Source organism: Oppia nitens, unplaced genomic scaffold (assembly GCF_028296485.1).
Source record: "Oppia nitens isolate AA-2021 unplaced genomic scaffold, nextdenovo-longstitch-racon4-pilon3 scaffold1_pilon_pilon_pilon, whole genome shotgun sequence".
Taxonomy (NCBI): Eukaryota; Metazoa; Arthropoda; class Arachnida; order Sarcoptiformes; family Oppiidae; genus Oppia; species Oppia nitens.
Genome location: NW_026533199.1, coordinates 14,028,628 through 14,042,227, shown reverse-complemented (window position 1 = coordinate 14,042,227; position 13,600 = coordinate 14,028,628). Strand labels below are relative to the sequence as shown.

At 29.1% G+C, this 13,600-nt stretch overlaps 1 protein-coding gene across 1 annotated transcript; it reads right to left on the bottom strand.

Moving 5' to 3' along the window:
* Positions 1 to 11,459: 11,459 nt before the first annotated feature.
* LOC128951637 (pupal cuticle protein G1A-like) lies at positions 11,460 to 12,728 on the bottom strand. The gene is made up of 2 exons (XM_054296884.1): positions 12,720 to 12,728; positions 11,460 to 11,816 (listed from the first exon to the last, which is right to left on the bottom strand). Exons 1-2 carry the CDS (start codon positions 12,726 to 12,728, stop codon positions 11,460 to 11,462), a joined length of 366 nt encoding a protein of 121 aa, XP_054152859.1.
* Between the last annotated feature and the right edge of the window lie 872 nt (positions 12,729 to 13,600).

The following is a 13,600-nucleotide window of genomic DNA, read 5'->3' as shown; positions in this document are numbered from 1 at the left end:
TTTTTAAACTATGAATTTTTTTATATTTTTAAAAATATTAATCTTAAATTGATATTTATAATAATTTTTAAACTAAAAATTGAACATTATTTAAAACTTTTTTTAAAAAAAACTGTAATTAAAGGAAAGAATTATTTAATTATTAATTATTTAAATGCTATAATAAAAAATAGGTTTGAAAAAACTCAATCAATTTTTCATATGAGTGCCAACTTTGTTGACTTTAACTTTTTCCATAACTTTAATATTAGTTAAAACTTTATAACTTATTTTTAAAGTATTTTAAATAAATTATGATAAAATGTTAAAATCATAAGTTTTATAAAATTGGCCTACAAATATATAATTTATTTTTGATAACACATATATTAAAAATTAAAAACTAGCTGTTTTGACATTTTTTTCAAAAATATTTTGATTAAGGAATTTATTTTAAATTATAAATTTTTATAAAAATTTTACTATTTAAACAAAATAAATATATAAATATATAATTTGTAAGATATATAATATTCAAACTGTAAGTTTTATAACAGTTTATAACTTATACTACTAATAATAAATTAACTAAATTTATTTAGCTATTGTTGTACAATTAACATTAATTTCTAAAAAAATAAATTTTTTAACATTTATAAAATGATAAAAAAATAGTCTTATTTTATAATAATAAATTATTTTTAATTCAATTATTTTTAGCAATAAATATTTATACTTATAGATTATAATTATTTATAATAAAATCATACATGTTACTACTATTGATTGAAAATTAATTTTTTTAATAAAAATTATATTATATGCTATTAGATATTACAAATCAATTATTTAGTTTATTTTGTGTTTTAATGATTTAAAAAAATTATATTTTTAAAATTTATTTTCCATAACTGTAGTATTATACAAATTTCAAATATTAAACTATCATACTATTTAGTTTATTAATAATGCAGGTAAGTCGGGTCTATTCGGTCTCATATCCGTCGGTGATACTGCCGACCGATGCCGTGAAGTTGGCCAATAAGCCACTTCCGGCCGGCGGCACACAAAACACAAACTTATATAATTAAACTTTTATTTATTTAATGTATAATATAAGACAACTTTTTATAATTAATTGAAGGCTTTTTATAACCTTAATAATATTACATAATAAGCAAAATTAATGGTTTAAAAATGCATAGTTAGCGACCCACTGGCGCTAACTATGCTAAATCAGCTTAAATTAAATTAAATTACAATCAGTATTAATCAGTATTTTTAATATATTTTTATAGTTATCAGCATATTTAGTTATTTTAAATGATAACTATTTTACATATTTCCCTACTACACATAATTTCCGTCCCGGAAATTTTAAAATAATTTAAAATAAAGGTACCTTAACAATTATAGATTTATAAATTTTTACAATAGTTAACTTAAGCGCTTTAAACATCATTTTTGTAAACTACAATTAGTAGATCTTTTATAACAAAAAAAAATAATAATGATCATTATTCAACAAATCAAAATTTCTTGTAAACTACGTTATGTAGATCTTTTACAACAATAAAATTTTGATTCAATCAATCAATCTATTTTCTTGATCTTTACTTACAAGAAAATAATAATCTTCTCGATGTTCTGTAGCATATACACAATACGTGTGTCAAAGAGATTAGGGATTCAGTCCCTACAATGGTTATATTATTACATTTTTAGTAAATTACATAAGCAGTTGAAACGCTGGAATCCTCTTTTCGACAGAAATATTATGTATAACAAAACAAAAAACTTACTATCTTACACTAAGATAGCTGTAGTACTACAAATAACACAAGTTTATTAATCAATCTTTAGATATAACAAACTACCTGTTTGCGTGACACAAACATTCAATGTGATCACAAAATAATCAACGAAAAAAATACAATAAATGCATGCAACGTTAATTCACTCCGGCGCCGACAAAACATAAGTCCTCTTATGTAACATCAGTCAGGTATTCGGTATTACCATTGAAATCAGTCAATCTATAGATATTTCCATTGTACTCGATTAGTCAATATATATTCAAATTGCAATCAGTCAGTCAATCATATTTCATTGGAATCGGTCACTCATCGGTACTTCCCATTGTAATCAGTCAGTTAATTGGTATTTTCATTGTAATCAATCAGTCATCGGTATTTCCATTGGAATGAGTTATTTAATCGGTATTTCCGCTGTAATCAATCAGTCAATCAGTATTTCCATTGTAGTCAATCAGTATTTCCATTGGAATCGGTCAGTCAATCGTTATTTCCATTATAATCAGTCAGTCAATCATATTTCCATTGTAATCGATCAGTCAATCACTATTTCCATTGGAATCGGTCGTTATCGTTTGACAACAGTTGTTATCGTTTTAAGCCAATAGTTTTCATCGGTTCAGGCTATCAGGTAATCGATGTAGGCCAAAAATGGCTATCGGTTTATGCAAATAGTTGCGATCGGTTCAGGCCAACATCGTCGGTTCAGGCCAACATTATTCAGTTCAGGCCAACATTATCATCGGTTCAGGTCAACAGTTGTCATCTGATTAGGCCAACATTTGTTATCGTTGCAGGCCAACAGTTGTCATCGGTTCAGGTCAACATTTGTTATCGTTACAGGCCAACCGGTGTCATCGGTTCAGTCCAACAGTTGTCATCGGTTCAGGCCAACAGTTGCAATCAATTGAGGCCAACAGTTGTCATCGGTTCAGGCCAACAGTTGCCATCAATTGAGGCCAACAGTTGTCATCAGTTCAGGCCAACAGTTGTTATCAATTCAGGTCAACCGGTGTCATCGGTTAAGTCCAACAGTTGTTATCGTTGCAGGCCAACAGTTGTCATCGGTTTAGGCCAACAGTTGTCATCGGTTCAGGCCAACATTTGTTATCGTTGCAGGCAAACAGTTGTCATCGGTTCAGGCCAACAGTTGTCATCGGTTCAGGCCAACATTTGTTATCGTTACAGGCCAACCGGTGTCATCGGTTCAGTCCAACAGTTGTTATCGTTGCAGGCCAACAGTTGTCATCGGTTTAGGCCAACAGTTGTCATCGGTTCAGGCCAACATTATCGGTTCAGGTCAACATTTGTTTAGTTTCGTTAGATTTAATATAATCGCTCAACCTTTCGGTGAACTACGAAAATACATTCGTTTTTAGTAGAGCAAAGCTATTAGTAATATTATGACTAAACAAAAACCAGGATCAATGACAAGCTAAAGCCATAGCATTGATGCAGTTTTAGATTAATTAAATTTTGAATTAATTGCAAGACAAATATTATGTTCCGACAATCTGTCGCCGGAACCCTCCCAAATTACATTTAAAAAAATAAATTCAATTAAAAACATTCAATAAATAATTTGAAACAGTCAGTCAGTTCTGGACAGATAGTTCAGGTCGGTTCGGGACAGTCAGTCAGTTCCGGTTCATCAATCAGTTCGGGACAGTCAGTCAGTTAGGTTCGGGACAGTCAGTCAGTGCCGGTTCATCAATCAGTTCGGGACAGTCAGTTCAGTTTTGGATAGTCAGTCATTTCGGTTCGGGTCAGTCAGTTCGGGATAGTCAGTTCAGTTCAGTTCGGGACAGTTAGTTCAGTTCAGGATAGTCAGTTCCGGTTCATCAATCAGTTCGGTTCGGGACAGTCAGTCAGTTCGGTTCGGGACAGTCAGTCAGTTCGGGACAGACATTTCAGTTCGGTTCGGGACAGTCAGTCAGTTCGGTTCGGGAGAGTCAGTCAGTTCCGGTTCATCAATCAGTTCGGGACAGTCAGTTCAGTTTTGGATAGTCAGTCATTTCGGTTCGGGTCAGTCAGTTCGGGATAGTCAGTTCAGTTCGGTTCGGGAGAGTCAGTCCGATTCGGGACAGTCAGTCAGTTCGGTTCGGGACAGTCAGTCATTTCGGGACAGACAGTTCAGGTCGGTTCGGGACAGTCAGTCAGTTCCGGTTCATCAATCAGTTCGGGACAGTCAGTCAGTTAGGTTCGGGACAGTCAGTCAGTTCGGTTCGGGACAGTCAGTCAGTTCGGGACAGACAGTTCAGGTCGGTTCGGGACAGTCAGTCAGTGCCGGTTCATCAATCAGTTCGGGACAGTCAGTTCAGTTTTGATAGTCAGTCATTTCGGTTCGGGTCAGTCAGTTCGGGATAGTCAGTTCAGTACAGTCAGTTCGGGACATCAGTTCGGGATAGTCAGTTCTGATCAATCAGTTCGGGACAGTCAGTCAGTTCGGTTCGGGATAGTCAGTCAGTTCGGGACAGACATTTCAGTTCGGTTCGGGACAGTCAGTCAGTTCGGTTCGGGAGAGTCAGTCAGTTCGAGACAGGCATTTCAGTTCGGTTCGGGACAGTCAGTCAGTTCGGTTCGGGACAGTCAGTCAGTTCCGGTTCATCAATCAGTTCGGGACAGTCAGTCAGTTCGGTTCGGGAGAGTCAGTCCGATTCGGGACAGTCAGTCAGTTCGGTTCGGGACAGTCAGTCATTTCGGGACAGACAGTTCAGGTCGGTTCGGGACAGTCAGTCAGTTCCGATCARTCAGTTCGGGACAGTCAGTTCTGATCAGTCAGTTCGGGACAGTCAGTCAGTTCGGTTCGGGACAGTCAGTCAGTTCGGGACAGACATTTCAGTTCGGTTCGGGACAGTCAGTCAGTTCGGTTCGGGAGAGTCAGTCAGTTCCGGTTCATCAATCAGTTCGGGACAGTCAGTTCAGTTTTGGATAGTCAGTCATTTCGGTTCGGGTCAGTCAGTTCGGGATAGTCAGTTCAGTTCGGTTCGGGAGAGTCAGTCCGATTCGGGACAGTCAGTCAGTTCGGTTCGGGACAGTCAGTCAGTTCGGGACAGACAGTTCAGGTCGGTTCGGGACAGTCAGTCAGTTCCGGTTCATCAATCAGTTCGGGACAGTCAGTCAGTTAGGTTCGGGACAGTCAGTCAGTTCGGTTCGGGACAGTCAGTCAGTTCGAGACAGACATTTCAGTTCGGTTCGGGACAGTCAGTCAGTTCGGTTCGGGACAGTCAGTCAGTTCCGGTTCATCAATCAGTTCGGGACAGTCAGTCAGTCAGGTTCGGGACAGTCAGTCAGTCGGTTCGGGACAGTCAGTCAGTTCGGGACAGACAGTTCAGGTCAGTCGGGACAGATCAGTCAGTTCCGGTTCATCAATCAGTTCGGGACAGTCAGTTCAGTTTTGGATAGTCAGTCATTTCGGTTCGGGTCAGTCAGTTCGGGATAGTCAGTTCAGTTCAGTTCGGGACAGTTAGTTCAGTTCAGGACAGTCAGTTCCGGTTCATCAATCAGTTCGGGACAGTCAGTCAGTTCGGTTCGGGATAGTCAGTCAGTTCGGGACAGACATTTCAGTTCGGTTCGGGACAGTCAGTCAGTTCGGTTCGGGAGAGTCAGTCAGTTCGAGACAGGCATTTCAGTTCGGTTCGGGACAGTCAGTCAGTTCAGGTTCATCAATCAGTTCGGGACAGTCAGTCAGTTCGGTTCGGGATCAGTCCGATTCGGGACAGTCAGTCAGTTCGGTTCGGGACAGTCAGTCATTTCGGGACAGACAGTTCAGGTCAGTTCGGTTCAGTCAGTCAGTTCTGATCARTCAGTTCGGGACAGTCAGTTCTGATCAGTCAGTTCGGGACAGTCAGTCAGTTCTGATCAGTCAGTTCGGGACAGTCAGTTCTGATCAGTCAGTTCGGGACAGTCAGTTCTGATCARTCAGTTCGGGACAGTCAGTCAGTTCGGTTCGGGACAGTCAGTCAGTTCCGGTTCATCAATCAGTTCGGGACAGTCAGTCAGATCGGTTCGGGACAGTCAGTCAGTCAGTTCGGTTCGGGACTGTCAGTTCAGGTTCGGTTCGGGACAGTCAGTCAGTTCGGGACAGTCAGTTCTGATCAGTCAGTTCGGGACAGTCAGTTCTGATCAGTCAGTTCGGGACAGTCAGTTCTGATCAGGATAGTCAGTCATTTCGGTTCGGGTCAGTCAGTTCGGGATAGTCAGTTCAGTTCAGTTCGGGACAGTTAGTTCAGTTCAGGATAGTCAGTTCGGTTCGGGAGAGTCAGTCCGATTCGGGAAAGTCAGTCAGTTCGGTTCGGGACAGTCAGTCAGTTCGGGACAGACAGTTCAGGTCAGGTTCGGGACAGTCAGTCAGTTCCGGTTCATCAATCAGTTCGGGACAGTCAGTCWGWTCAGTCAGTTCGGGACAGTCAGTCAGTTCTGATCAATCAGTTCGGGACAGTCAGTCAGTTCGGTTCGGGACAGTCAGTCAGTTCGGTTCGGGACAGTCAGTCAATTCGGTTCGGGACAGTCAGTCAGTTCGGGACAGACAGTTCAGGTCGGTTCGGGACAGTCAGTCAGTGCCGGTTCATCAATCAGTTCGGGACAGTCAGTTCAGTTTTGGATAGTCAGTCATTTCGGTTCGGGACAGTCAGTCAGTTCGGGATAGACAGTTCAGGTCGGTTCGGGACAGTCAGTCAGTACGGTTCGGTACAGTCAGTTCACATCAGTTCGGGAACAATTCGCATAAGTCAGTTCAATCGGCCAACAATTGACACTTAATGTTAGTATGTTCACAAGTCGGCACAGACTAGTTGCGCAGTCTATGCATTCCCCAAGGTCAGGGCACCTGGATTTAATCGGTTTGCTTATTTTAAAGTGAAATGCATCCGATAGCCATCAGTTCGGAATGGCCATTAGGTAAATTTAGCCGTCCGTTCGCGATAGCAGTAAGTACGGGTTAACCGCTGTTGATGACTGTCATCAGTTCCGTATGGCCATCAGTTTGTGATTGTAATTAAATCGAGATTGTCATCAGTACGGGTTAACAGTAAATTCGGGATAACCTTCAGAACAGGATATACATCAGAATGTTTTGGCCATCAGTTCGGCAGAACAGTCATTTCGGGATGGTCATTAATACGTGATTATATATGGGATGGCCATTAGTACGGGAAGGCAGTCAGTTCGGGATGGACATCATTAGGTTGGTTCAGGTAAGCAGTCAGTTCAGGGAAGCAGTCAGTTCGGGATGGACATCAAAATAGAATGTATATCAGATCGGGATGGCCATCAATAATGTTGGCCATCATTTCGGGTAAGCAGTCATTTCCGGATGGACATCAATACGGCCATCAATAATGTTGGCCATCAGTTCGGGTAAACAGTCATTTCCGGATGGACATCAATACGGCCATCAATAAGGTTGGCCATCAGTTCGGGATGGAGATCAATAGGGGTGCACATCAATATGGCCATCATTTCGGGAAGGCAGTCAATTCGGGATGGTCATCAGTGCCATTGTTTTTGGTAATTGGATCGTAGGTGGTATCGGTTATCGGGTATCAGTTCTGGTCGTCAAATCATATACTGTATATGTGTTAATATATTAACACATAAAAAAAATAATTCATTAATTGGTAGCTTTTTATTAATAGTTGAAAGGGCTGTGAGGTAGGTATCGTATCGCTTGATCACCAAATGCAGGTAAGTCGGGTCTATTCGGTCTCATATCCGTCGGTGATACTGCCGACCGATGCCGTGAAGTTGGCCAATAAGCCACTTCCGGCCGGCGGCACACAAAACACAAACTTATATAATTAAACTTTTATTTATTTAATGTATAATATAAGACAACTTTTTATAATTAATTGAAGGCTTTTTATAACCTTAATAATATTACATAATAAGCAAAATTAATGGTTTAAAAATGCATAGTTAGCGACCCACTGGCGCTAACTATGCTAAATCAGCTTAAATTAAATTAAATTACAATCAGTATTAATCAGTATTTTTAATATATTTTTATAGTTATCAGCATATTTAGTTATTTTAAATGATAACTATTTTACAATATTTTAGTCCTCAAAATCGAAAGAAAAATATTTTTAATTTTTAAAAAAATACATACATAAATTTAAAAAAAATAACACGGTGGATAAAAATGTCTAATATAGCATCTATAGTTAACTATCTAATATTTTTAATATTTAATTATATGGTCATTACTATAATTATTTAGCTATAATATTTTAATTTATTATATATTATTTTTTTAATATTAATTTTTTTAAATAACTTTATTGGTTTTACTTTTTTATGAGTTTACTTAATATATTTAATTTTATGAAAAAAACTGCAATTTTTTATTAATATTATATGAAATATATATTTAATTTAAAAATAGAATATATAGTTAGTAAAAGAATGTTATGTTAGAGTAATTTTTAAATTTTTTAATAATTAATATGTTTATTATAGTAGGCGATTATATTTTGTAATTTAAATTAAGTATATAAAAAAATAATTTTGATAATTTATAAATTGAACAATTTCTTATTTTTAGTAAATATATGATTTTAAAAAAAATCATCAATTATAATTATTTTATTAGTTAAAAATTAAAATAAAATATACTTTATTTAATTTATGAAATAATATGTATAGATTTATTTATAGTTTATTTTATATTTTATTATAACTTAATTAATTATTTAATAAAATAAACTGTAATATTAGTCAAATTTAAAATAAAAACTTATTTACATATATAAATAAATTAAAGAAAAAAATATTTTAATCAAATATAAGTTTTTAATACATAATTATTTAAAAACTGTAATATTAGTCAAATTTGAAAGAAAAGAAATTTTTTAAAATATAACATTAATTAAAACTGTAATTTTTCTAAAAATTATATTTTTAATATATACTTTATATACAAAATAAATATAACATTTATAGTTTAATGATGAAACTGTAATTTTATTAAAACTTAGATTTAATATTTTGTTTAATTTTAAAATAAAAAAATATAATTAGATAATAACGAGATAAAAATTCTAATTACTGATTTGTTTTTTTTGTTGTTTAATAGTTTAACCAAAAATAATAGTTTGTTATTGAATTTATTTAAAATAAAATATTATTAAAATCATGTTTTCAAAAATTGCCTACTAAAATATTATTTACAAGTTTACTTATTTATTTTATTAATTTTTTTTTATAAATTAAACAATCAAATTTTTTTTTAAATTTCATGTAAAAGTAAACAAATTGATTAGCTAAGAAAATAAATATAGACTAAATTTTTTTTTAATAAAATTATTATTAAATTGATAATTATAACCTGAAATATATATATTATATTCATTATGTATGTATAATAATTAGTATACATTATGATTTTGTAATATATATTTTTTTAATTTAAAATAAAAGTTTTATTAAAATTATATAACTATTTTTGAATTATATGCATAAAAAAGAACTGTAATAATAATTTTATTTTAAATTTAATCCTTAAATTATAAAATTAATAATTATTTTTAGATATCAGGAATTTTAAGTTTTTTTTGTACATACATAAAGATAACAAATTATTTATTAAAAAAAACTTAAATTTTATAATTAAAAAGTAGCTATTTGCAATTAGACAATTAATAATTTATTTTATTTTTTATAATTAGAAATTTAATTACTAATAAAAATTATTATCTTATTTTATGCTAAATAATTTTATTAATATATTTGACAAATAGAGAGCAAATATAAGATTTTAATTTTAACTCAATAATACTATTTTAATTTATTTTCAAATAAATAAAATTAAAAACTTTTGTTTTTTTTAGTTAAATTTAAAACAATAAAACTATATAAAAATAATTAATAGAATAATCTAAAAATTAAAAAATATTTTTAACTAACTTATTTATACCTTTAATTTTCTATTAACTAAATTATATATTAAATGTTTTATATATATATATATTAAATTATATTAAATAGTTGTTTATATATATATAAAATTTAATGTTAAAATTTTTTATATATATAAGTTTTGTTAAGATTATATAAAAATTATATAATAAAGAACTGTAATAGTAATTATTTTCTTTAATTTAATCCTTAAATTAAAAAATTTATAATTATTATTAGTTTACTGGAATTTAAAGATTTTTTTGTACATACATAAAGATATCAAATTATTTATTAAAAAAAACTTAAATTTTATTATTAAAAAGTATTTATAATGCAATTAGACAATTAATAATTTATTTTATTTTTATAATTATAAAAATAATTTTCTAATGTTAATTATTCTTTGTATTTTATAATAAATAATTTATTATTTTTTTAATTAAAACTGTAAAGTGTTGTATTTGTTGATTTTTATAACATAATTTTGCAATATTTTATTAATGTAATTGGCAAATAGAAAGATAATATAAGATTTTAATTTTAACTAAATAATACTACTTTAATTTGTTTTCAAATAAATTAAATTAGAAACTTTTGTTTTTTAGTTAAATTTAAAACAATAAAACTATTATTAAATAATTAATAAAATAATCTAAAAAGTGACATATATTTTTAACTAACTTAATTTTAGCATTAATATTTTTGTTATTAATTAAATTAAATATTAAATGTTATATATATATATTAAATTATATTTAATAGTTATAGTTAAATACATAAAATTTAATGATGTTGTTGTTTTAAGTTATTCAACTTAATATATTAAATATAAATAAACTGTAATTTAGATTAATGTAAATTTTATAACAATATTTTTTGCAATAATATATATAATTTTAGTAAAAAACGTTAGCTATTTTATAAAAACTATATTATACTATACTATTTTAACTATTTACTTAAAATTTTGAAATAAATAATTATAATTAAATAAAATTAAATTTGTTATAGTCATCACAAAATAATTTTTTAATATAATTAAATAAAGTTAATTAATTACTTTTATATAAAATCATTTTTAAAAAATCTAAGTAATTATTTTTATAGTCAATTAATTTGAAAATTCAAAAAAAATTATATCTAATACATATGACTAGTTAATTATAACTTGTTAGTTTTTTATTTTATTATTAATTCATAAATTTTTTAAATCATTTATAAGATTATAGTTTTTTTGTTATGTTGTAAACAAAATAAATGATTTAAATTTATAATTAATATTTTAGTAAAAATGCTTTTTTTAATTAAATTAAATTTAAAATGTTTAACAATAAATACAGTATAATTCTAATATAATCGATTGACTAAATTATTTATAAATATTTATATATAATTAGTATATTCACAATTAATTTAATATTAAACTAGAAATAACTTATATGTATTAATCATGTATTTATTAAATATATAAATTAAATTATTTTCTTATATAAAGTATTATTAAATTTTTTAATTAATATTATCAACAAAAAAATGTAATCAACTAAAATTTTATTTGAAATTTTTTTTTTATAAACAAAAAAAAATCATAACTTAACAACTCAAATTTTGAAATAAAAAAAATTAAATTTACAATAGAAAAAAATTATTTAATATTTTTTTTTACATTTTATAACTGCATTTTATACAATACATAATAAACATTATATACAAAAATATATAACGAAATATTGTTGGGTATTATTAACCAATAAAATAGTTAATAGTTTAACGGATCAACAGTTTGGAGGTCAACAGGGGTGCACCCAAAACACGGGCGTGCAGTCCATGATTGATGGCCAACGGGGCGGCAGCCAAATGGCTGACCACTGGAGCGGCGGCGTAGTGGGTGCTGACCAACGGTGCAGCGGCTAAATGGCTGACCACTGCTGGGCCGGCAGACAAATGGCTGACAACTGCTGGGGCGGCGGCATAATGGCTGACAACGGGAACGGTATGCAGGGTTGCCGGATGATGGACACTGCTCGAGTAGGAGCTAACTGAGCTAACCGGGGTATGGATGGCATACGAGTTGATCGAGTGTGAGGGCAGGGCTACCGACATACCGATTAGGGCGAAAAGTACCTATAGATAAATATTTTTTAAAAAATAATAAATAAATATTTAAAAAATAATAAATAAATATTTAAAAAAAATAACAAATAAATAAATACTCAATTAATTAATTAATTGATGAATTAATTAAATGAATAATTAATTAAATATTTAAAACAATATTATTATTAAATTAAAAAAATAATAATTGATTTTTTTTCATAATAAATATAAAACTGTAACTTTAGTATATATATAGTATATATAAATGTTATTTTTTAATATAAATTAAAAAGTAGTTAATTTTTGTTAATTGAATTAACTATATAAAACTTTTTTTTTATATAAAATAAATTTTTTTAAAAATAATTGTATTTTAAATTTATTAAGTTAATTATATTAGTTTAAATTTGTTGTTGTTATTGAAAAATTATCAAAAGTCAGAGTCATTACTAATTAATTTAAAAAATACTAATTAATTTATAGTTAAATACGAAACAATAAAATAGTTACAGATTTTTTAGATTATAAAATTAAATTAATCTATATTTAATTATTTATTTTAATATATAATTTTTTAAATAAAAATTAAAACTTACAACAATTGAATTCATTTTTTTAAAGGAGATTTTTATTTACTTCACACACAATATAAAAATTATTTTAAAATTTTTTTAAAGCAAACTGTTTTTAAAACATAAAAATTTGTTAAATTTCAGTGCTCTTTATATACCTATTTATTTTATCGTTAAAAAATATATTGAAAATAAATTACACAATAATATCCTCTCTCTCTCTCTCTCTCTCTCTCTCTCTCTCTCTCTCTCTCTGTCTCTCTCTCTCTCTCTTTCTTTCTCTCTTTCATAACTAACTTATCACTTATTAATTAACTTTTTTTAATTCAAACAAAACAAAAAAATCCTTATGACTAACCCTCAGCATCACTCAAACTACAAATTTAATAATAATAATAATAATAATAATAATACAGTAATAAATAACTATTGATAATATTCAAAAAAAAATAAATATATTTTACTCACTAATTTATCCTTAAATAAAAAAATTGTGTTAAAAATCTTAAATAATAATAATACTATTAAAATAAATTCCCTCCCTTTTGATGGATAGGGCGTAGTATATACTGTATAAATATATAAATTTTTATATATATATATATATACTGTATATATATATATATATATATAATATTGACTGTCATATCAATATCACGTTTAGGGAAAAGCCTATCAAAAAAATATTTCTATATATTATTATTAATTAGTTTTTTATTCATATCATACACACACAAAAAATCTTGTTTTTTCACTTTCATTATTATTTCAAAAAAAAAATATTTTTTATACACATTGTATAAAATTACGTATATATTAAAATATATATAAAAAAGTTATGCCTTTTTTTTGTTGATTTATTAACTGTTGAATATAAAAACGAAAAAAATATTTTTATGGTGTTTATAACGGTTTTAAATGTATTTTTTTTATTTAAACTTAATATATATTTAATATGTATTTAGTTATCATGTGATTAAAAATTAAATAAATCAATACTTGAAAAATAATAATAATAATAATAATAAAGGGGTAACAAAAATAAAAATGTCACTTTTTCTAAACAAATAAATTAAATTTATTTTTTAATTTTATTATTATTACTATTCTAGTTTTGATATATTACTTAACTAAATATAATTTATTTATTTATTTAACTATTATTTTATTTTTTATTGTGTAAGATTTAGTTTAATCTATTTATTTTATTATTAGACATAAATTTTATATTATTTAAAA